The sequence below is a fragment of the Lampris incognitus genome, chromosome 17 (genome assembly GCF_029633865.1).
Source record: "Lampris incognitus isolate fLamInc1 chromosome 17, fLamInc1.hap2, whole genome shotgun sequence".
Lineage (NCBI taxonomy): Eukaryota > Metazoa > Chordata > Actinopteri > Lampriformes > Lampridae > Lampris > Lampris incognitus.
Window position 1 is genome coordinate 34,585,221 of NC_079227.1, and position 25,508 is coordinate 34,610,728.

At 46.9% G+C, this 25,508-nt stretch overlaps 1 protein-coding gene and 1 pseudogene across 1 annotated transcript; both read right to left on the bottom strand.

Moving 5' to 3' along the window:
* Positions 1-1,187: 1,187 nt before the first annotated feature.
* LOC130127195 (MAGUK p55 subfamily member 3-like) lies at positions 1,188-25,368 on the bottom strand. Its single transcript, XM_056296765.1, has 19 exons — positions 25,332-25,368; positions 22,945-23,063; positions 22,283-22,360; positions 21,948-22,028; positions 18,431-18,568; positions 16,777-16,858; positions 16,164-16,249; positions 15,980-16,054; positions 15,545-15,741; positions 14,277-14,341; positions 12,739-12,756; positions 12,252-12,293; positions 10,885-10,956; positions 10,406-10,564; positions 8,894-8,974; positions 8,339-8,432; positions 5,872-5,980; positions 4,914-5,033; positions 1,188-1,367 (listed from the first exon to the last, which is right to left on the bottom strand). Exons 1-19 carry the CDS (start codon positions 25,366-25,368, stop codon positions 1,188-1,190), a joined length of 1,833 nt encoding a protein of 610 aa, XP_056152740.1.
* Positions 21,416-21,861, bottom strand: LOC130127836 (40S ribosomal protein S19-like; annotated as a pseudogene).
* Positions 25,369-25,508: the final 140 nt, after the last annotated feature.

Consider the following 25,508-nt stretch of genomic DNA (forward strand, 5'->3'; position numbering starts at 1 on the left):
CTGGGGCGGTTTGCAGCTGTGTGAAATGGCTGGGATGAGAGTCAGCACCTCCAAGTCTGAGGCCATGGTTCTCTACCGGAAAATGGTGGATTGCTCCCTTCGGGTTGGGGATGAGTTGTCTCCACAAGTCAAGGATTTCAAGTATCTCGGGGTCTTGTTCACAAGTGAGGGTAGGATGGAGCGGGAGATTGACAGGTGGATTGGTGCAGCATCAGCAGTAATGCGGACGTTGTACCGGACCGTTGTGGTGAAGAGGGAGATGAGCCGGAAGGCAAAGCTCTCAATTTACCAGTCAATCTTCGTTCCAACCCTCACCTATGGTCATGAGCTTTGGGTAGTGACCGAAAGGGTGAGATCGTGGATACAAGTGGCTGAAATGAGTTTCCTCCGTAGGGTGTCTGGGCTCAGCCTTAGAGATAGGGTGAGGAGCTCAGACATCCAGAGGGAGCTCGGAGTAGAGCCGCTGCTCCTTCACATCGAAAGGAACCAGTTGAGGTGGTTCGGGCATCTGATCAGGATGCCTCCTGGGCGCCTTCCTTTGGAGGTTTTCCGGGCACGGCCAACTGGGAGGAGACCCCAGGGTAGACACAGAACTCGCTGGAGGGACTACATGTCCAATCTGGGCTGAGAACGCCTTGGGATCCCCCAGCAGGTGCTGGAGGGTGTTGCTGGGGAGAGGGACATCTGGAGTGCCCTACTTAAATTGCTGCCACCAAGACCCGACCCCGGAGAAGCGGCTAATGATGAATGAATAAATGAATGAATGAATGAATGGCCTTGTTGAAAGATGTCTTGTCACTTGTGTTTTGTTGTACCATAAGATGCCATTATAAAGTAGTCAAGCAATTGACCCTTAACCAAAATCTCCACGACAAAGCCGGTGAGTAAAATTATATCATAACCTATTAACATGATGGGAAAAACTTTAAAAAAACAAAAAAAAAACAAAAAAACCCAGGTTATAAAAAATCTAATTATCCGTTAATGGCACAAACTCTCATATCAAAGCATCACATCATATACCCTTCACTCATGGAATGGATGCACACAATGGCAGTGATCAGCAGGTCGTCCAAACTGTCGGAATCTTCACCGAACCTGCCCCCGCCCATCAGTTAGGTCACGTAAGGGTCCGTGGCTTTGCACTGTTACGTCTCAGATTTCTTCATCTAAGGGGGATGAGCGGGTTAATGCCTGACCCAAGACACAGGTACCCAGTGGGGCTCGACCTGCACTCTCTCCAGCACGGCCTGGAGCTCCACTAAGGCACTAACTGGGTCTTCCTTCACCAGCGTGTAATCCACCCAGTGGCCATAGCGCTCGTCCATCTGCTCCGCCGACTGCCTCATCTCCTGGAGGTCTTCTTCCTGGTCAGCACAAGGAGGGATAGATGTTGACTTTGAACATGGTTAAAAATGTTAATGTCATGAAAATAAATTGTACTGAGCAAAAATTTAAACACAACACTCGATTATTTCAACGATTTGATGAAACTGAGGTTCATATATGGCTGCTTGAATTCAGGGACATGGCTGCTTGAATTCACGTTTGCAGCGGCCTCACCTCCTGTGTGGGAAGATGGCAGCGCGAACTTAGGTTTGTGGCGGTCTCACCCAGTACCGTCCATGCAGTGCCTTTGTCCACATCTGCATCTAAGTTTGTGTCTCCATTTGATGGCTGGGAGAGCTGGTACTGGATCGGCTGGGAGAGCTTGGTCTGCTGCATCCCGTGGGCGCAGGGACCACAGCCCTGCCTGGAGCTGTGCTCAAAGATGAAACACTGAGGGCGGTCCGACAGGACACGGAAGCGGGGCAGGCTAAGCTAACTGCTTGCCCATGCAGCCTGACAGTTCCAATAACACCAAGGGTGGTCTGGCGGCAGCTAGTGTCATCGTGTGGAGTGCGGGGAGGTGTGTCGAAAGTGTCTGGCTGGGAGAGCTGGCGTTGGATCGGCTGGGGGGGCCTGGTCTACCGCGTCCGGTGGGCCCAGGAACCACGGCCCTGCCTGTAGCTGCGCCCGAGGAAGAAACACAGGGGGCGATCTGACAGGACACGGAAGCGGGGCAGGCTAAGCTAACTGCTAGCCCATGCAGACCGGCAGTTCCGACAGTCATCCTGACGTTCGCTCTCTTGGACAGTGACTTTTAAATGTGTTTTTGTAGTTTTTTTTTGCCGTTTGAATATATGTGTCCATGTAGTTTTTGGATATGTGTTTTTGTCTTTGTGTTGGACTGCTGTGGGCTGGGGGAAACGATATTTCGTTTCACTTCCTTTCATGCACACAAGTGCATGAAAAGAAATGACAAATCAATGTTCCCAATTCCTGATTCCTAAATAGAAACATCAGCTGAAAACAATTTATTAGGCACTTATCTATCAATTTCACATCGTTTCGGAAACCTAGGTTGGTCACAGATACCCCCAAAACAAGGTGGTGTCATGGAACAGAATTGCGGGTGAGTCTCTGGTGTGAGCACCATTTGCCTAATACAGCGCAAAACATCTTTGCATAAAGTTGATCAGGTTGTTTATTGTGGCCTGTGGAATGTTGTCCTGCTCTTCTTCAATGGTTGTACCAAGTTGTTTGACATTGGCGGGAACTTGTACACGCTGTCATATGCGCCAGTCCAGAACATCCCAAGCATGCTCAGTGGTGAGTATCCAGGCCATAGGAGATCTGGGACATTTTCAGCTGCCAGATATTCAGTACAGATCCTTGCAACATGTGGCCATGCATTATCATGCTGAGACATGAGATGATAATGGCAGATGACTGGCACAACAATGGGCTTCAGGATCTCTGTGCATTCAAATTGCTGTTGACAAATTGCACCTGTGTTCCTTGTCCCTACGATATGCCTGGCCATACCAAAACCCCACCAACTCCATGGGCCATGCTTTAAACAACACTGGCACCAGCAAACCACTCATCCTCACGGCACTGTACCACCTTCCATCTGTGTGATACAGCTGAAACTGGCATTCATCACTGAGGAGGACTCTTCCACTCGGGACGGTTAAGGTGCCATACTGCATTCTTGGATAGACCCTGGTTAGGATGTCAAGCATGCAGAAGAATCTCCCTGAGAGTTTCTGACAGTTTGATCAGAAATGCTTCGGTTGTGCAAACCGACCTTTCATCAGCTGTCTGTATGGCTGGTCTCAGACAATCCCACAGATGCAGAAACCTGATGTGGGGGTCCTGAGCTGGTGCGGTGGTGTCTACAGTTGTAAGTCCGGTTGGCCGTGCTTTCAAAACCTTTGCAACGACTCGGAGGCAACTTATGGTAAGGAAATACACATTCAGTATTCTGTCATCAGCTCTAGTGGACATTCCTGCAATCAGCATGCCAATTGCACGATCTCTCAACATCTGGGGCATCTCTGGGATAATGTGCCGCACAAACGGCACATTTTAGAGTGCCTTTTCATTCTCTCCATCATAACAAACACCAGTGGGACGATCATGCTGTTTAATCAGCATGTTAATGTTGTACCTGTCAGATAGGTGGATTATCTTGGCAACAGATGAAACATGATGAAATAAGATGGAATGTATTCATTCGTCCATCCATCTATTATCCAAACCGCTTATCCTGCTCTCAGGGTCGCGGGGATGCTGGAGCCTATCCCAGTCATCATTAGGCGGCAGGCAGGGAGAAACCCTAGACAGGCTGCCAGTCCATCACAGGGCCCACACACACACACACACACACCTAGGGACAATGTAGTATGGCCGAGTCACCTGACCTATGTGTCTTTGGACTGTGGGAGGAAACCGGAGCACCCGGAGGAAACCCACGCAGACACGGGGAGAACATGCAAACTCCACACAGAGGACGACCTGGGACCACCCCCAAGGTTGGACTACCCTGGGGCTCGAACCCAGGACCTTCTTGCTGTGAGGCGACCATGCTAACCACTGCGCCATCATCTACCCAAAATGTATACAAATGTGTGCAAAATAAATTCACAGAATGCATAGAAAAAAAGAATCTAGGATAATTTACTTAAATTCATGGAAAATGGGGGCAAAAACAAGTGTTGCGTTTACATTTTTGCTCATGGTACATAATGCCAACTGAGGATAGGGGGTGGGGAGGTTAAACTCTGAGTGTAACAGTCAAAAAAGTAAGTGCCAAGTGCTCTGAATCCTATAAAAGTTTAAATGTGAAAATTAAAGCGACCCCTTCTCAGGAGCTAATTCAAATGAGGAATCCATGGCACTGTAGAGCAAGCACAATAATGATTTATCAACATGAATGGTCATACATAGCTGCTAGGCCTGTATAAATGCTGTTTTGAAGTCAGTCCAATCTGCAAAGCTGTCCATTAACCTGTGCTATGAAGGCCATGAAATTAGAGCCTGTCATATTAATATAATATCAGTATTGTTATATCAGACTAGATGTCATCTGGGATCTTGGTCATCGTAATATCATGATCAATCTTAAACAACTAAGATCAATAAAACAATTAAGACAGATCATTATAGATATTATATTTATTATATTATTATAGATTATATAATATGAATTATATTATAGATAATATAGATTATATTATATATTATTATTATAGATATTATAGATTAATTAAGAATTGAGACTAATTAAGATCGATCATGTGATTTTCTTATTTATTCAACTATGTCAGCTGAGTGAAATGAAGAATTAATATCTCTACCTGCTTGGTCATCATATCCACATTACAAACGATCAATTCTCAACATTTTTCTTGTGTGTAAAATAGCTTATAAAAGCACCAATAGCCGTGCCCAAAGAATATCTTCCCCTTATCAATATCGAGGTATACGGGCAAAAATATTATATTTGATTGTGTCAGTATCAGCGAGGCCCACATGAAAGTAACAATACTGCAGAGAAGAGCTGTGTGGGTGGGTGATGGACTCACTGTGACGCCCACACTGAGCGAGGAGGAGGAGCCCAGCCGTTTGCAGTGACTGTCGTGGATCCGCGGCCTCACAAAGATAACAAACGGCTTGAATTCAGCAGTGCGTAGCGTCTTCAGCGCCTGATTGGACGGTAAGAATGGCCATCAATCGTGATACTCCACACGCCACTGCACTCAGCGGAACAAAATGTGCTTTTAAAATCACAGACGGTTGAACCGGTTCATCTGGACACAACCTTTATTGACAGAACTGTCAAATAAACGTGTCCAGATGAACTGATCCAACCTCCTTTGATTTGCTTACATGGATTATTGAGCATGCATCAAGACATATGCTTTTAAAAGTTCAACATGTTAATTTTTTGCTATCTGTATACCATGCTACTCCAACATACATGGCTATAAAATGTGTAATGTATACATGCAATGTGATAGGTGCAGTCTATACCCCCCCGCCCCCCGCCCGTTGTGTCCGGCCAATTACCCCACTCTTCCGAGCCGTCCCGGTCACTGCTCCACCCCCTCTGTCGATCCGGGGAGGGCTGCAGACTACCACGTGCCTCCTCAGATACACGTGGAGTCGCCAGCCGCTTCTTTTCACCTGACAGTGAGGAGTTTCACCAGGGGGATGTTACCCCCAGTTCCCCCTCCCCCCGCAAACAGGCGCCCCAACCAACCAGAGGAGGCACTAGTGCAGCGACCAGGACACATACCCACATCCAGCTTCCCACCCGCAGACAGCAGACATTGCGGCCCTCGAGGCCTGGGGTTTGACACCCCTGATCTGTGAGGTCTGTTGTCCTTGCACCATAAGTGCCAGTATGCCCTGTAAAACTGAATCTGTTGAAGATTTTCTGCCCCTATTTCACCAATAGAACTCTCTTCTCTGCTTATGTTATTGTGAAACTAACGTGATCTAACGGTGACTTCGTTACCTCAGGATGATTAAAATACTAACCTCTGGTTGTACATCCACCAAACACACCTTGTTTCGATCTAACACAACACGGATGGACTCCAGACTGGTGCCATATAGGTTATCCTTATACTCCCCGTACTCAATGAATCTGCAGAAATACAATCAATCATGACTTCTTCACACAAGGAAGTCCATTTTAACTTTTCAGACAAGGGGAAATTTCTCCTTCCTGTTACCCTGTTATCGTTGGAGCATATTTGAGTGTGCAGGTTAACAGTGCATGTTTTTAGACCTACAGTGGCGCTAGAAAGTTTGTGAACCGTCGAGAATTTTCTGTATTTCTGCATAACCAAGGCCTAAAATTTGATCAACTCTTCATCTGAGTCCTAAAACTAGATAAACTGAACCCAGTTAAACAAATAACACAAATTTTTTTTTTCAATGTTCAATTTATTTGAGCACAATGATCCAAGTGTAAATGTCTTTGTTGGAGAAAGTATGTGATCCTCTGGGATTATCAGTTCATTTAAAGGGGTGATTAAAATCAGGTATTTCTATCGATGGGACGATGACCAGGAGTGAGTTTAGCAGGCTCTGCCCTACTGAAACAACATAAACCTGGGTCTTCAGTATCAAACACCGGTGATAGAACCGTCAGTACCAATCAGTAAAACAGAAACAAAATCATTCATTAGACACAAAATCAAGGCGCCATGGCAGAAATTATGGGACAACAATGTAGAAGGACGACATCTGTATCGGATCCAACAGGAAGTAGGAGTAGAAAGGACTTGGGGGAAGAGTAGGAGAGAACAGAACATCTTAAGCAGGGTAAGATTAGGTCATACAAGATGGAATTCCTTGTTGCAACTCATCGGGAAACATCAAACTGGGAACTGTGATGTCTGCTAACAACCACAGAGAGTGGAACGTGTATTTTTTGATTCGTCCAACATATGCAAGAGAGAGAATCATACTGAAAGCTAAGCTGGAACAAAAAGGAATTGTGGACATGGACCAGAAATCAATTTTTGTGGGGAACCCTGGAGAAGATGTCCTTGGATGTATCTTCTTCACCTTTCTCAGGGATACTGGACTGGTGGAGAGGATATAAATTAAAGACTCTAATGCAACAGTGGGTGGCGATAAAGCTCCATCTGGTTGCAATTCACCATTAATCCAGAAGAAGACGAAGAAGAAGATCAACGCTTGGTCTTCACCACACAGGTTTGTGGAAGTTTGCCATGCCTCCTTCAAAAGAGATTTCTGAGGACCTCAGAGAAAAGGTTTGTTGATGTTCACCAGGCTGGAAAAGGTTAAAAAAAAACTATTTCTAAACAGTTTGGGCTCCACCAATCCACTGTCAGGCAGATAGTGTACAAATGGAAGAAATTCAACACCATTGTTACTCTGCCCAGGAGTGGTCATCCAACAAAAATCACTCAAACAGCAAGGTGTGTAATGTTCAAAAAGAACTCCAGAGATAAGGTCAGTGTTCACGAGTCCATCGTCAGGCAAATGCTGAACAAGAAGGGTGTGCATGGCGGGATAGCAAGGACGAAGCTGCTGCTCTCCAAGGAGAACATTGCTGCCTGTCTAAAGTTTGCTGAAGACCACGTGGATGACCCAGAATGTGGATGGATGAGTCCAAAATAGAAGTTTTTGGTTTAAAAGAGAAGCATTATGTTTGGCAAAAACCAAACACTGCATTAAACATAGGCACCTCGTCCCAACTCTGCAGCATGGTTGTGGCAGTATCATGCTTTGGGGCTGCTTTCCTGCCTCTGGACCAGGACGACTTACAATCACTTGCAGAACTATGAATTCTGGATTGTACCTCCAAATTCTACATGGGAATGTCCAGGTGTCCGCCTCTAAACTGAAGCTCAGCAGAAAGTGGATCATACAGCAAGACAACAACCCTGAACACACAAGTCAGTCTACCAATGAACATTTAAAGCAGAAGGTATTTAATGTTTATGAATGGCCAAGTCGACGTCAAGACCTTAATCCAACAGAAATGTTGCGGAAGGACCTGAAGAGAAGTTGAAAAAGTTTTGTAAGGGGGAACAGGCCAAAATTCTTCCAAGCCAATGTGCAGGACTGATCTAAGCATTACCAGAAATGTTTGGTTGATGTTGTTGCTCCTCAAGGGGGGGGGGGGGGTCACATCAGTTACTGAAGGCAAAAATTCACATACTCTTACCAAAAAATATATGTAATACTGGATGATTTTGCACATTTTAATAAATGAAAAAGTGTACTTTTTTGTGTTGAATTGGGTTCTCTTTATATAGTTTTAGGACTTAGATGAAGATCTGATCACAATGTAGTTAAAATTCATGCAGAAAGACAATTCTAAAGGGTTCGCAAACTGTAGTGCCACTAATTGTTGGATGTTTATAATTCAAGTGACAGGAATTGATGCAACAGTCTTGGTACGGTTGGCTGAAAGCTTCATTTGATTCAGTTCTTCATCACTATCACATATTGCATGGGCACTCACTTATTATTCTGGATATCTGCCTCAAAAGCAGCTCTAGTGATGAAGTGGTACTCCACTGCTTCCCTCTCATGGCTCTTCTTGGCTCTGGTGGTGTCTGTGGGCCCCATTATTCACACCCAGTTGGGCGGAGAAGAGATGAAGGGGAACAAAATGAAACGCCAAATGTTTGCAGATATTTGAACCTTGTCAGCGTCAGTGCATGTTGGATGTGTGTGCACATGTACGTGAATTTGTAACCCTGACCTCGAGCATTTGTATTGTATGCCTTGTGCGTGAGTGTTGAATGCTATAGTAAAGAATTAATTGGTTAGCTTGGCGCGCATTATGAATTTGCACGTTTTTGAGGACTTTCATTATAGTATATGTGCCAGCATGAGAGCTACACCCACTGTTTTTGGGGGATAATGCTGTTCCTTGCATAACTCAATATACCGTTGCATGCGTTTAAACATGTGTAAGAGAATACACTGACATTTACAATTTAGGCAACAGTACCCCCCCCTTTTCTCCCCAATTATACCCTAGAAAAAGAGGAGCCCAAAAGACAAGACTCACGAGGCACGGCCACGCCGTACTGACGTGGGCTCTCAGCAATCATCTTCTGTTTGAGCTCATTGATCCGGGCCCCTAAGGAACCTGTGAAGACACAAACAGAACACGTCCTGAGAAATCAGTTCATGTGCATGCTGACGACCCTCATAAAACTAGTGTAAATACCCGATTCTAGGACGTATGGGGAAAAAAGTAACGATATACGACTCTTTATATAGTGATCTCTAGCTGAACACGAGTGTTAAACAGGCAGACCAACAGGCAGGCTTTTACCTGTGGCCCTCTGCCTGCAGAGGGGTCCACCCGAAAGCTAGATTTGAAACCAGGCTGCCTCTTCAACCCTGAACTGAAATCCAGATTCCACACATTTAAACACCAAAAGAATCCCCCGGGGTTGGACAACCCCGGGGTTCGAACCCAGCACCTTCTTGCTGTGAGGCGACAGCGCTAACCACTGCGCCACCGTGCCGCCGAATTCCGTTATTCAGGCTTAATGTCGCAACCCCTGGCAAAAAAATGGTACACTTAAGTTTTGTCATATACTATACTTGTAAAGTATACGTGAGTATTAAAAGTATGCTAACTCTGGGTGCTAAAAATGTACTCTGAACATATTTGAGCCAAAATTTCCATTTAAGTACAAGTATGTTACCTTTTGCCAAAGTATAACGTATTCAACAAAGTACAAATCAAGTATAACTATACTAAATGGATGACATTTATACAGTGTTTTATCTTGACACCCAAAGTGCTTCACATTGAAGGGGGGGGAAACTCGCTTCAACCACCACCAACGTGTAGCGCCACCTGGGTGATGCACGGCAGCCATTTTGCACCAGAATGCTCACCACACATCAGCTAGAGGTGGAGAGGGAGGAATCATTGAGGCAATTACATGGGGGGGTGATTAGGTGGCCAGATAAAGAGAACCAGGTTGGGAATTTGGCCAGGACACTGGGAACCCCTACTCTTTGTGACAAGTGCCATAGGATCTTTAATGACCCCAGTGAGTCAGGACCCCGGTTTAACGTCTCATCTGAAGGACGGCGTCTCCTACAGCACAGTGTCCCCGTCACTGCACTGGGGCATTGGGATTTTTGTTGTTTCGTTTTTTTTAGGACCAGAGGGAAGACTGCCCCCTACTGGTCCGCCAACACTGCTTTCAGCAGCAACTTAGTACTAGCCAAGCCCACACCTGCTTAACTACTGTCATGCAGCACATCCAGGGTACATGTTGGTATGGCTGCTGGTCGTTCCACTCTAAAGTTTTACCTTTTGTTAGTACAACAAAACCGGAATAAAAGTACACTTGCTTACGTTTAATATAAAAGAGGTAGACTTGAAGTGCTCCGAAGTAAACTTCCTTGTCCTAAGGGACAGTCTGCTCAAAACTTCAGTCTGCATAAAACTGCACTAAACTTAAAATTTGACCTACAAGACAGAAGAAGTAGACACACGATAACGTCTGTTATGCTACCTACACAATGTCAGCCAGTGTAACATAGTGGCTTGTACCTATTAAAACGATAAGGCGAGGCCTCTCGCCGCAGCGTATCTGGTACCGCACGACTTCCTCATAGATCAGAAACTCCGCGTGGGAGGTGTCTGGGGTGCGAGGCTCTCCGGGCGAAGTCTGCCGATCTTTCCTGAGGCGGAAACTTCTGCGCAGGCCGGCTGCAACCGAAAGGGATGGATACGGATCAGAGAGACAGACCGGAGAGTTCACTGAACAAACAGTCACACAAGCAGACCGGCGGAAGACGCCTGACTACTGCACTGCCACAGTGAACTCTCACTGGAGAGATAAACACAAGCTATCACAACCATAAAAAACACAAAACAGTCAAAACATGCCTCGTCTTTTCACAGCAACAAATATCTCAAGCTTCCTCGCCTGTTCAAATCAAGTCAGTGTTTCCTGAGACAGAGAGCCATGCCAAACAAAACGCACACACCGAACACTGAACAGCACCAGAAGAAGTCACTCGAAGTACCTGAGTAGAAATCCCATGAGAAAGCATGGCCACAGGAGCCAGGGGCCGCCTTCCTCTTGGGAGAGACTACAGCTAGTGTTAGACCATTTTATTCAACCAGACCAGTCAATCCCCACAACAGCACAGAAGCAGGCGGCCTTCAGAGTCATGCATTAAGTTGCTGCGTCCTGCCTCTTTGCCCAAAACACAAAAAAGGCCCCCTGCAGCGTGAGGAGAGGTACTGCCTGAAGCATAACAAAAGATAAATGTGCTGCCACGGGGCTGCTGCAACAGCGGCTCAAAAGAAGCTCAATGTGCATAGAGATACTTTGCAGATGACTAAGCTTTTCTAACAGAAGGCGTGGTGGTGGTGGGGCGGGGCGGGCGCCGAAACGCAGCGATAGTGCAATGCCATTTCAACGTTACTCATATTTAGGATGCGAGCGCCGAATGTTTGACTCAGTTCATTTTCAAAATGGACATAAACCATGAAATGAGGCGACAGCGAGCCAGCGCAAGCGTGAACATTCACATGACAAAGTGCAGCCAGAGGGGGCCTAGGTGAGTCGGTAGCATAGCTGTTTTTCCCTTTATGGTTTCCCATCATTTTTTTCCCGGAGTGCTGAAGCAAGATTGTTAATTTTACATGTGGCATCCCCCCCCCCACCTCTCCCCTTTTCTCCTCCAATGGCCAATTACCCCGCTCTTTCTCGAGATGTCCCGGTTGTTGCGTCACCTCCTCTGCCGATCCGGGGAGGGCTGCAGACTACCACATGCCTCCTCCCATACATGTGGCGTCGCCAGCCGCTTCTTTCACCTGACAGTGACGAGTTTCGCCAGGGGGACGCAGCTCGTGGGAGGATCACGATATTCCCTCCCAGTTCCCCCTCCCCCCTGAACAGGCGCCCCGACCGATCAGAGGAGGCGCTAGTGCAGCGACCAGGACGCATACCCACATCCGACTTCCCACCCGCAGACACGACCAATTGTATCTGCAGGGATGCCCGGCCAAGCCGGAGGTAACACGGGGATTCGAACCGACGATCCCAGTGTTGGTAGGCAACGGAATAGACCGCCACACCAGCCGGACGCGTGGTATGGTTTTTACCTGTTCACGAAGGCAAAGCTTATGAATAACACCTCAAAGCACAAATATTTACAACACTCATCCAGAGCTAAATGCATAAAAACAGGTAGAACAAAATCAAAATGGTTCGGGCCCACATCAATTCCCCATTGAATCAGTCCTCTAAAGCCTCAACAGCCTCTTCCCAACACAAGCAGCTTGCCATGGCTGTGCAAATCATAATGGAAGTGATGGTGTAGGCCAGCTGTTAGCTAAGATGCGGTGCAGCGGTGGTTAAAGTTTGTCATCGTTGCCTCCTCACCTATATTATTTCCACTCAGAGTGGCCTCACTGTCACAGTCTTCTGTAGGGAGGCAAGCGGGGAGAGAAGACATAGTGAGAGGAGGAGGAGGAGGAGGCGGGGAGGGATGGAGGGAGGCGTGGAGATGAAGGTAGGTTTGATGTCCAGCGCAGTTGATTTAGTTGAGGGAGTTCAAAGGAAGGGACTCGGAGCAAAGAAACACAGAATATAGTAACAGAGGGGGGAGATGAGAGGTTAAGGGCACAAAATAAATTAAAAAATTACGAAAGGTTTCAACATGGGTGGGGGGGGGGTTAAAATGGGACACTAGCCAGACTGTGTGTGTGTGTGTGTGACGGATGGAGAGTTTGTAATGGGGGTTGCCAGAACTCCATTAAAAAAAATGCTGGCTATTGAGACACACAGTCAGTGCAATGTACGACACCGATTTCATAGGGAGACGTTTGCCCCGTAGGAGTTGTTGCCTTTTCCCTGCAGGCCCACCTACCTTTCTCAGCCCGGTCATCTGAGGATTGCAATGCAAGGAATGACAGGGAACATCATTGTCAAGTGTGAGAACATTAGTCATTTAACTACTCATAAAGGCATTAGCGTGAGAAGTGGGGGGGGGGGCGGCGCTCCCCCTAACGGTGGGTGCAGCCCCCCCCCCAGTAGTGGCAGGTGGCTGTGTAACATCTTAGAGCCAACACTATGCCTAACTTTTCATAAAGTACAAACGTAAAAAAAATAAAACATACCTTTATTTTAAACCGTGGGCTAGGGCTGTGTGGAACGTGCATTTTGAATAATAACGTGAGTAAACACTCAAATCTGCTACACGCGCACCTTACAAACACAACAATGGCGTCATACTGTAGCGACCGGGGGGAGGCGGTCGCTCTGGCCGTCGGCGGTTCTGCGCCGGGGGAGCGCAATGGCTAACGGGACTGTTAATGTTAAATTCAAAATTGTGTTTTGATGATGTGGCGTTCATGTTGTGGTTCTTGTGTTATTGTTTTGGGGGTTTGACTCAGACTAAGTAGGAGACCGTTTACTGACTGTAGGACCAGGACTGGGACTGATGTCGCCACTTGGGACATGGTCAGCGGGGGGGGGGGGGGGGGGGAGACTTGTTACGTTGTTGTCAGTTCTGGTCCATTCTGCAGGGGTTTAAAGGCCCACTTTAGCTAAACGCTGCTTCAACTCAATAAAACACACTGTTTACTTAGTTCCACAGTTACTGTATGTAATGAGCTCAGTCCAAAAATGTGTATTTGCCATGTTTTGACATATCGGTCATGACATATTAGGACAAACTCACTAACCACAAGGCGATCCTCCAATTCTAACATCACGGCATTAACATCGTGTTTCCCAAATGTCCCTCAGTGCTGGCCGGCCACGCACCGCTACCACAAGATGTGATAATCATCTTATCACTCACCCTACAAGTATCAGGCAACTGCCATTTAGCTTGCATAAACTTTGATATAAAAATCTAAGTATAACACATTTTACAACTGGTACAGGTACTGGAAACGACCCTGGTAATGGGCCTGGAATTAAACCTTAGTCTCCAAAAGGAAATGAAGGCCTCCTTCCTCCAAATGGTACCTAGTAGACCACGCAAGGAGAGATGTCGCAGCCTGGTTTTTTTTTCTCTACCAACAAGAAATCCAGCAGCGCACAAATCTGCCAGGGTCAGATTAATCAACAGCAAACAGGGCAGGTGAACCAGGCAGATACCAGGGGACAGTTGGCTTGGCCGCGACCTCTCGTTTGCCCGTCCACTTTGTTTTCATCTTTGCCGAGAAATTGGATGAGCAAGCGAAACGCTGGATTATGCGTTTTAGAGATTAATTTCCCGAGTCTCTGTTCTCTTTTTCTAATCTGTTTGTTCGCGTCTCCCTCGCTGGAACAGATTTAAAGTGCACCCGGTGTCTGTAGCCTTAATAGGCGTAGCTTTTTGTCTGCTGTACATTCATACTTATGCCATGAGAGAATATCGGTGTGTGATTAAGTGACGTCTGGACGAGAGAAGCTTACATGTGGGTGTTTTGGGAGACACCATTGCAGGGTAGGTCCCCATTTTCATCCTATACCTTAGGCGCCTGTGTAAAAAAAAGAAATCAATTAACAGAGAATTGACAATTTAATTTTAAAATGGGGATTTTACTGATCACACAATCATGTTATTACACCTTTTGAGTGTTGCCTATCCAGTGGCATACTTTGCTTCTGATGGTCCACACTAAAGAGATGTTAAAGCTGCTTGAGGGAATATTTCTATAGTAAAATGTTACATTTTAATTGCTATTAGTGTTGAAACTATCCCCTAAGTCACAATAGAAAACATCCATCCATCCATTATCTGAACCACTTATCCTGCTCTCAGGGATGCTGGAGCCTATCCCAGCAGTCACTGGGCGGCAGGCGGGGAGACACCCTGGACAGGCCGCCAGGCCATCACAGGGCTGACACACACACATACACACACACCCATTCATACCTAGGGACAATTCAGTACGGCTGATTCACCTGACCTACATGTCTGGACTGTGGGAGGAAACCGGAGCACCCGGAGGAAACCCACGCAGACACGGGGATAACATGCAAACTCCACACAGAGGACGACCCGGGATGAGCCCCAAGGCTGGACTGCCCCGGGGCTCGAACCCAGGACCTTCTTGCTGTGAGGCGACCGCGCTAACCACTGCACCACCGTGCTGCCAGGAAGGGACATATTTCATTAAATTTACAGATTAGCATTTATCTAATGTGCATGTTATAGTCACACTATTTAGATTTAAATCAACTGCTTTGTTTAAATAACGAACCAAATAACTTCATCTTCACTGAAGAGTTTACACACTTATAGTCAGTGAGTCAGTTGAACTCACTAGAGTTACAGTTACTGTCCATCACCTGAACGCACAACGCTTGGGAATGCATCGTATTAAAACATTGCAGTGACCTACTTGCAGGTTACGTATTCACCATGCGGGCCAGAGGCGGTCCCTTTAAGACAGTGGGCGGGGGGTTAGCAAAGGGTATTGTGGGTAGACACGAGGCTGAGGTTTAGCAGAATGAACTACTGACTTAGTTTTAGTCGGAGGAAATAAACCACCCCGTGGCTGTGTGGTCAAAAGGAGGAGTGGTCTCGTCTCGTTTCTTTCTTTCATCCTCCACAACACAACATTTTAATTCACTTCTTATGACAATGATGTGTGGAAATGGAACTAATCCGTAACTCTAGAACGTACTCATGCCCTTTGTTATTTGAAAAGTGCAGATGAGGCGATGGACTCGGCTACCTCTCTTGGAACTGTGTGGAGGGGACGAGGGCGGCGCGAAGGTTGCAGTCGCCCACCTTCTTGGCCTGCCACCAGGTGTCGTCGTCCTGACTCACCACCTGAAGAATGTCCCCCCTTCTGAAAGGAAGCCCCGCCTCCTGGCAGGGTGTGGCCCTGTCCTCGAAAGGGGTGTAGTCAAACAAAGCCCGCAGGTAGACCTGAGAGGCGGTTCAGGAGGGTGGAGTGATTGGTTAGCTGAACACAAGCTACCACTGAGAGTGCCATGGTGCACACCTAAAGATCACAAGACCATCTGCTGGTATCCAAGTAAGCCACGTCGGCCAAAACCCAATTTATTTTAATAAATCGTTTTAACTACCCCCCCCCCCCAAAATAAATAAATCTATAGACCTGTTTCACTGTGCTCGGGCCTTTTCTATAGCAGTGAATCCTCACCTTGCTTTCCTTCAGCCGGTCGTCCTCCACAATGGCCGGGATAATTTTGAGGGTAATAGAGCCTTGTGACTGGGACTGGTCAAAAACACGATGGAGGTATTAGTCTCAATTATTATTGTGTATAAAGCGATTATTTTGTGTTGCAAATGAACAGATGCAACTGCTTTCTTTTTTTTTTTATTACCAGAATTTGGCTGATTTCATCCGGCCTTTTATGAATGATCAGATTTCCGTTGACCTCTCGGAGCTCATCGCCCACATGTACCAGACCTAAAAAGAAACATACAAAGGGTGTGCGCGCACACATACACACACACACAACACATACACAAATAATAATTCATTACTGATTCAAAAATAAACATACAAGACAGGGCGGAAAAAAAATCAGCGACCCCCCAGGGACTAACGCCAATAATCGTATTTTCCAAATGTTAGCCCCACATATAAGTACAAGCTATTTTCTGTTGCCAGGAAGTCGACGATAGCACCATGGCAACAGGCATGACCAACCCTCGGGTGTAATCCCCCAAGATGCAATCTTGTGGCACTAATCCCAAGGATTTCATCTCCGTGGACAGTTGTGGCGAACTAGTTCTGTGTTAGTGGGAGTACACTGGATCATAATCCCCTCGCCTCTCTACAAGAATATGAATAGTTGATACCAAGTCCTGCTTGGTGGGAAATTCATTCTAGTCCTGGTTTCAATGATGTTCGGTTAAATAGGTGGATGCTGCACCTGGTCACGTGGACTATTTCCTGTTCTTCAGTGTGTGTGAGTATGCTGTTGTACTCACCGCTGCGGTCGGCGGCCCCTCCCCTCATGATCCGGGCCACAATCACAGCCCCGGTCACCTCGTCTCTGCGAATGGTTGCCCCCTGGACAACGAGACAAACCAACACACCAGCCTTCAGAAGTGCAGCATGTGCAGTGTATATATGTACACTATAATCTGATACAATCCTCTAGCCGGGACTTCTCATGCTCGCTCTGCCCTGCTTGCTTTGTGTTGAGTTTTCCTAGTTCATCATTGGAGTCAGCCTCTTACTTCTACAGAAACCTCTCCTCCCTGCTCCTGTTGATGCTCCCCTACCAGGGTGTTTATTGACATAATCAATTTAGTTGGATGTGCGTTCCTTACTGACCCACCTCTGCAGGTCAGCTCCCCATTACTCCCATTTAACCATGTTAGCAGCGAATGGCTCTAAAGCTCGTTGTGGTTTGTTTCTGCATAAACCACAACACATTTCACGCACATGCATGACAAAGATGATGTAGCTCTATTTCCATTTGTTAAATTTGCTGTTTTACCTCTTTTTCGTTGGATTCTTACGTGTTCTACTCTGTGCTGTTACGCTGACCCAGTATACCAAAAGAGATCGTCATGGTCTCACACAAGACCTCAAATGCAAAATGTAAGCGCAGGCAGTTTTATCGAGACAGGGGCATTTTTCAGCCGGAGTACCCAGGTGTGTTCCCAAAGTGTCAAATTAAAGCACTTTAGTCAACAGTCTTATAGTGTGCATAATTCAACATTTTCATTTTGAGGTGCCCACTAAAACCAGTCTTTAACAGTGGGCTAAAAGAGACAGATCTGCTGCTCTGAAGCAAATGATGTGCAATACAGGAAGTCCCTGGGTCACAAATGAGTTCCTTTTTTGAGTCAGTTTGTAAGTCGAATTTGTATGCAAGTTGGAACAGTTACGTACAGTTCACATGTAGCGTCAAATAGTCAAATGTTTGTCTTAGTATATAACATATATTGTACCTGGTAGAGGCATTTTGCGCATGCTCAGTTGACCGTTCTCTACTCCATTTCCGTTCTCTGCATCGATGGGAACTAGCCTCTACCGTCTGTCCAGCTCTAGCCCCTCGTCCTGTTGATACTACGCTGTTCGACTTCCGGGTGAAAGACCACCGCGGGAACTACGGAGCATGCGCAGGACGCCGAGGCCAGTTCGGGGCCGATTGAAGCGTGTACATGCCAGAGTAAATCGATCCCAAACAGCGTTATCTAGGTGTGTCGGTCCGACTTCGAGGAATTCGATTTAGTACGATTTCAGTCGGACTAACGCGTTTACGTGTACTTTGAAAGTCCAGTTTTAGTCGGACTAACACAATAAATCTAACGTCATGTAAACGACAGAGCCTTTTACATACTCCACACCCCCCCTTCCTTTATAATTGTGTGACCGGTTATTTTCTTGCCCGGTGCGGGATTCGATACGAGTGTACTGTACCACAAGGCGACATCACTAACCGCTCGGCTAAAGGGTCAGACCCGTTAGCTAGGGGGCTAACGTGTCTTCTTAGTAGTTTACACTCCTTTATAATATTAGGCTGCAAGGAGGTCGGTTCGTAAGTACGGGAGTTCGTAACCCGGGGACTTCCTGTACCTTGCTTTGGTTTAACAGATTAATCAGCGCCTCGGGTCGGAGAGACGATCTCACCAGGGGCTCTTTGTTTTTGACCAGACGCACAATCTTGACCGACTCCTCTTCGAAGTCGTCATCCAGTTCTTCTGGCAACGGAGGCAACACCGGGTCAAAGTTCTTCTGGGCCACCGTGTCATGAGCGGACAGCACTGCCTGCAGGACACACACACACACACACACACACACACACACACACACACACACAGGAGAAACACAAAGCAGCGAGATAGGACAGAGACGGAAAGAGACAGAGAATAACACCGCCCTAGAGCACACGTTAAACTATGACGACCTGGGACCAGTGGCGCCCCCAAGGGGTGGCCAGGGGTGGACACGGCCACCCTGATACTATCCCTGCCCCCCCCCGCTGCCCCCGCCCCCAGCCACGAGTCGCATATGCAGAATATGCTTCTGATTATGCATAATATGCTTCTATCTGATATTTTATATTAGGTGCTGTTCATTTAAAATCAATAATGTATATTTTTCTTAACTCTCATATTGACAGTTTTCCACTAGCCTATACAGTACACTACAACAGCATCATAGAATTCCTGAAATTCAGTCATGGCTTTTGGTTTTGGTGTGCCACCCCAAGATTTTCAGTGGCCCCATTTGGCCCCCCCTACAAAACATTTCTGGGGGCGCCACTGCCTGGGACTGAGGGTCAGTGAGACTGAGGGTCAGTGGGACTGGGGGTCAGTGGGACTGAGGGTCAGTGGCTTGGGCAGCTTTGGTCTGGCAGTGAATGTAAAGGAGCTGGGCCTGGGAGTAGGAACGCTGTGTACGCTGGCCTGATTAGGACGGCCAGGGAGTCTGTATACGCCGGCCTGATTAGGACGGCCAGGGAGTCTGTGTACGCCGGCCTGATTAGGACGGCCAGGGAGTCTGTGCACGCCGGCCTGATTAGGACGGCCAGGGAGTCTGTGCACGCCGGCCTAATTAGGACGGCCAGGGAGTCTGTGTACGCCGGCCTGATTAGGACGGCCAGGGAGTCTGTGTACGCCGGCCTGATTAGGACGGCTAGGGAGTCTGTGCACGCCGGCCTGATTAGGACGGCCAGGGAGTCTGTGCACGCCGGCCTGATTAGGACGGCCTTGGAGCAGGAACGCCATGCACATAAACCTGATTAGCACACGCGCTACACATGCAAAACAACACGGGGAAAACATGATCGACAGTGACGAGGGGAAACCAAAAAATTAGATCACGCCTGTCTCTGAAAAAGAACCACGCCTTGGTGTTTTAGTATATATCACTATGTGTTTCTGTTATTTGGCAGACGACTCCCGGTTGCACCGAGGGTACGTCTCCAGCGCTGCAGCATTACCTGTGAACTATTTGTTGTGTGCCAATAAAACGACACGAACCAGCAAGAAGTCGTCTGACTTCTTATTTGCCTATGTCGACCTGAATCAAAGAACCGGGTGAGCCTTTTGCAAAAGATAAGACTCAACAAAAGCACTTAAAGAGAAAGCCTGGAGAGCTTTCTATGCAATAAAAAGACAACTATAATACAGATGTCCCAATTAAAATCTGGTCCAAAATCTCTGATTGTCCTCCTGCCCATGGCAGTATATGGAAGTGAAGTATGGGGTCCACTCGGTCAGCAAGACTACACTAGATGGGACAAAGATCCAATAGAAGCCCTGCATGCAGAATTCTGCTGAACATTCCTAAACGTACAAAGGAAAACTCCAACAAATGCATGCAGGGCAGAATGAGGCCGTTTCCCATTGATAATAAATATCAAAACAGATCATTTAAATTCTGGATGCACCTTAAACCAAGTCCCCACCACACACTGCAGTTTAAAGCATTTCACATCCAGGAGCTAAGAAAGAGTCCCCTCAGCCAGCCGGTTCTGAGACTAACTGACCCCGTAACCACTGACACAGATGAGTTTCAGACCAGCACCGCTAACCAACCACAGATCAGAGGAAACCACATCACCACACAATGCAACAACTCACATGTTGAACACAGAAACCAAATGACAACACAAATCAGGATGTTATGGGGCCCTAAAAAGAGAATACAAACTGGCTGACTATCTGTCCACTGTCAGAGACAGTCAGCAGAGACACGTCCTCACCAAGTACAGGATCACCGACCACAGTCTAGCCACTGAAAAGGGCAGACACACAAAACATCTTGGCTACCGAAACAGCAAAGAATATGTGGTCACTGTACGGCAGGTGAGGTGGAGACAGAGAGGCACTTCCTGCTAAATTGTGAGAAATTCCAGAACATAAGAGAAAAATACCAGGAGACATTTGAAAACCAGATTCCAAATATTCTCCTCCTGGATGAGAAAGAACAATGGCCACTTATATTAGGAGAGGGTCAAAGGTCACACCAATATGCGTCAGAATGCCATAGCCTAAGGGTCAGTGAGTGACTAAAAGACTGTCAATTACTGTTCCACGTACTCTCAGTTGTGTTCTAGTATGTTTCTGCCAGTTCTGTATATTCCTTTTTCCATTTGTTTTACATTTAAAAAAAAAAGTGTACTCTGTTGACTTGTTTTGCTGTCACCTGCTTTGGCAGCGTTGTAATTAATGCTGTCATGCCAATAAAGCATCATTGAATTGAACTGGAATTGAGAGACAGAGAGAGAGAGACAAAGACAGAGAGAGAGAAGAGAGAGATAAGAGAGAGAGAGAAGAGAGACAGAGAGAGAGCAAGAGAGAGATAACTGCAGACTTATTCAGAATATGAGTGCTCCAGAGTAATTAAGAAAGCACTCTTAAGTATCAAATGCTGACATCTCTCCCCACTAATCAGACCCAGAAAGCCATTAAACCAAGTATAATCACTTGATGACTATGATTAGTCAGGAATGTCTGGCATTATGCAATGGCTAATAAACTTAGAGGGGGGGGGGAGTGGCTCAGAAAAAAAGTAGAAGGTACTGATGATCAACAGAGGGAATGTCAGGAAGCGTGGCATTGTCTACAAGTGGAAAGAAAAGCGGCATTGGCACATGTATACAGTATGTCAGGTGCACTCAATTACGAGCAGCGATGTAATGACCAAGGCACAAAGGGTGATATGAGGCAGTGAGACTATTCCGCCCAGGCCTCGGGTTCCCTGGGAAGCTAGTCTGCGACCACCGTTGGGGTTCTTCGCCACCATCTTGAGCAGCTCAAGGGCCTGCTGCACCTTGCGGGCCACGTTCTTGGATCCTACGCCAAAGTGGGCAGGGTACACACCGTTCCCCTTGCGACCACCATAAATCGTGGTCATGGCGCCTACATCAGGTTCTGATGCAGTTCTGATGTAGAACCGGTTTTCATCACTGGGGGACAGCTCCTTGTGCTTAGCCAGCTTGACAAGGTCCACCCAGTCAGGCACCTTGGCGGCTTTCCTGACTTCTTCAGGAAAGCCGCCAAGGCACGGACAAACTCCTGCTGGTTGACGTCTTTCACTGTGACACCTGGCATCTTGCGTGTGGACAGCTGAGGAAGAGGGGAGGGAGCGAGAGAGAGAGAGAGAGAGAGAGTGTGTGTGATGGGGTTTTGACCAATACCTTGAGATGAGGGGTGCTCAGCAGCAGTAGCAGTTCCCTCTCGTCCTCCTCCATGGGTCCATTCTGCAGCTCTTCAGCCAGCTGCAAATGGGAGCATCAGAATATCACCGATAAACACGTTGATTGCGTACTTGCTTTGCAAACTCTTTGACTAGAGGAATATAGCATCTTCAGAAATGTTCACTTATCAAAACATTAATGTAGCAGATATTCTTAGTTTATATCAACATTTACTATATTCAACGTTTCACGTAAATATTATTTTGTGCGTAGTTTGATTTTGTTGATTTTCACACAATAAGACGATCGGAGGAAGGATTTGCGGTTGTGCTTACATCCTCAGCGAGACAGACGGCGCTGTGGAGGACCGGGGTGGGGCTCTGTTTCTCGTACTGCTTCAGCTTCCCGTGGATCTGTGACATAACAAACACATACAAATACGCGGGCACTCAGGAGGTACTACAGGGGTTCATTATTCCAGCAACTCTGATAACAAACAGTGGCTGTGAGGACTTAGACCTTCCTCACTGCTTTATGACGACATATTTGTTCGTCAGGAGATATTTTTGGTTGGCGGCATGGTGGCACAGTCACCTCCCAGCAAGAAGGTCCTGGGTTCAAGCCCTGGGGTAGTCCAACCTTGGGGCTTAAAGGCATGTAGGTCAGGTGAATCGGTCATACTAAATTGTCCCTAGTTGTGTGGTGTGGGCCCTGTGATGGTCTGGCGGCCTGTCCAGCGTGTCCCCCTGCCTGCCGCTCAATGACTGCTGGCTCCAGCATCCCCCATGACCCTGAGACGAACCCAGGACCTTCATGCTGTGAGGCGACAGTGCTGACCACTGGAACACCATGCCGCCAGCTTCTCTGGACTTCTCAGGGCTCTGGCTCTCTCTTAAACATCCACAAGTTGAACGAATATTCATGTTCCATGGTTGGCACTTGGGATATTCAGACCCTGGTCTAGGCTCTCACTGCTGCACAGACGTACTTACTGTACCTTCATGAGATAACCCAGACTTTTCTCGCTGAGGACATCTTTGAGGAAGGCAAGGTCTTCTTTGTGGTTGGCGTCGGGGTGGAGCTGAGATGTGAGAAGAGCCAGAGTCTCATGAAGACCTGAAACCACAAAATTCAAGCCGTTTGCCGTCAGGAGTAAATAGATGCATAAATCGATCCATTTGACAGGCGAGATCATCTTAAGCGCACACTCACACAGGGTCATTAACCACTTACATTGAGCTAATAGTTAAGAAAGTAGTTTTATTTATTGATCTAAATGGTCTCGGGATGTTTCCCCATTGTTGAGGCGAGTTAAAGATGTAGCCAGATGAGTTTTGATTCAGTCAGAAAAGTGTTACTGGGGAATATTAATGTTAGGAGGGTCATTTCTCCAGCTTCAGAAGTGTCACTTGATTTGTTATAACTGCTTCAGTGCCCCCTTCTCCCAGCACAGCCAATTCTCAGCAGACTGAAAGACGACAATTCATCGATCGTCCAAACAAATCAAACTATTAGATGATGCAATTCATTACAGGAAGCAGATTCGTTTTTCAGAAATGGTTTAACTATGGTGAGAGACAGGAGGGGGATTTCTCAAGAGGCTTTAGTCATACGTTTATTATTGTGACTGTGGAACTCTCATCTCATCTCATCTTCAGCCGCTTCTCCGGGGTCGGGTCATGGTGGCAGCAAACCAAGTAGGGCACTACAGACACCCCCCCCCCAAGCAACGCCCTCCAGCTGCTCCTGGAGGATCCCAAGGCATTCCCAGGCCAGATTGGACATGTAGTCCCTCCAGCGAGTTCAGGGACCCCCAGTTGGACGTGCCCAGAAAACCTTCAAAGGAAGGTACCCAGGAATCCTGATCAGATGCCTGAACCACCTCAACTGGCTCATTTCGACGTGAAGGAGCAGCGGCTCTCCTCCGAGCTCTCTCCGGATGTCCGAGCTCCTCACCCTATCTCTAAGGCTGAGCCCAGACACCCTACAGAGGAAACTCACTTCAGCCACTTGTATCCGCCATCTCACCCTTTCGGTCACTACCCAAAGCTCATCACCATAGGTGAGGGTTGGAACAAAGATTGACTGGTAAATTGAGAGCTTTGCTTTCCGGCTCAGCTCCCTCTTCACCGCAACGGTCCAGTACAACGTCCACACTACTGCTGATGCTGCACCAATTTACCTGTCAATCTCCTGCTCCATCCTACCCTCACTCGTGAACAAGACCCCGAGACACTTCTTCACTTGAGGCAACAACTCATCCCTGACCCGGAAGGAGCAATCCACCATTTTCCAGTAGAGAACCATGGCCTCAGACTGGGAGGTGCCGACTCTCATCCCGGCCATTTCCCACTCAGCTGCAAACCGCCCCAGTGCGTGCTGGAGGTCATGCTCCAGACTAAGAGCGAATGTGGAAATGCTTGAATTTATTTTAATTTGCTCAGTACAACCCCCCCCCCCCCCCCAGACGCCTTGACTTTCTGTGCAATATGTTGGTGTCCGGTAGAATGTAGAAATGAATGTGTGTGTGTTTTATGTTTTTAATTCTTTTTATACTGATCTTTGCACTGATAAGAACTGCACTTTCAAATTTCATTGTACTTGTAACAATGATGAATAAATTTCTATTCTATTCTATTCTATTCTATTCTATTCAGACAACATTACAAACAGAGACGACAATGACAGTCTACTGCTGTTGGTCTACGTCAGTTGTTCAGGAAAGACTGTACACAACTCATTAATTTTCCCACTCAAAAATGATATTTTACACTAACGAATTAATGGGCTAGCTATTATCAGTTGGCAGGAATAGGAAGCGATGCCATTGTGTACAGTAGTCATCGGTGATGTTATCTGAAGTGGCCCTTTGTAGTATGATCAGCTTTCATTCATTTAAACTAGCAGTATTATATAGTTTACAGTGGGTAACCAGCCCAAGGAATCAAAGTAGAAATAGGGCACCTGCATGCCAAAAAGATAATCCCTCGGAGGATTATTGTGTTTAACATCTGGTCAGTATTTCAGATGTGCACCAGACTTCATGCCACATCCGAGACACTGACAGTGGCCCCGAGCCAAGCCTGGGAAATGTTGTCTCTGAGTTGTCCAAACTTATCTCGACATACCTACAAAATTCTCACCATACTCATCCTTCAGATCCTTTTCGATCAGTACGGCTGTGAGATGGAGCGCAACTCTGGGTCGTTCCATTAACAGCGTAAACATTTCTCTTCAGTCATATATCGGTATACAGGCCGATATCATATATCGGCACAGGCATTATGCCTAACTGATGGATGAACACATGCATTATGAATAAAAAATATATAAAACGCATCAGTGCAGAGAGACAAGCGTGGGATTGTGCATATTTTATTCTACCTGTGTTGGTGGACACGATGGGCATGGCTTCAATCATTTAGAGGGGCCTGGACGGGCCAGATGGCATCGACATGGGTGGTAGCTAAACAAAAATGGCCAGTTCTCCTCTCCGCCTGCTCCGCCTGTCCTCGGCTGTGGCCAAACTGTGAAATCATAGGCAGAAAACAGGGAATAAAA

Excerpts from the sequence above, each read along its gene's own strand:
- LOC130127195 (XM_056296765.1), bottom strand. The coding sequence starts at position 25,368 with ATGATTGAAGCCATGCCCATCGTGTCCACCAACACAG. Across the intron at positions 22,029-22,282 it reads CCGTCTGTCTCGCTGAGGAT|CTGGCTGAAGAGCTGCAGAA; the intron begins GTAAGCACAACC and ends TCCCATTTGCAG. Across the intron at positions 5,034-5,871 it reads TGGTGGATGTACAACCAGAG|GCGCTGAAGACGCTACGCAC; the intron begins GTTAGTATTTTA and ends CCGTCCAATCAG.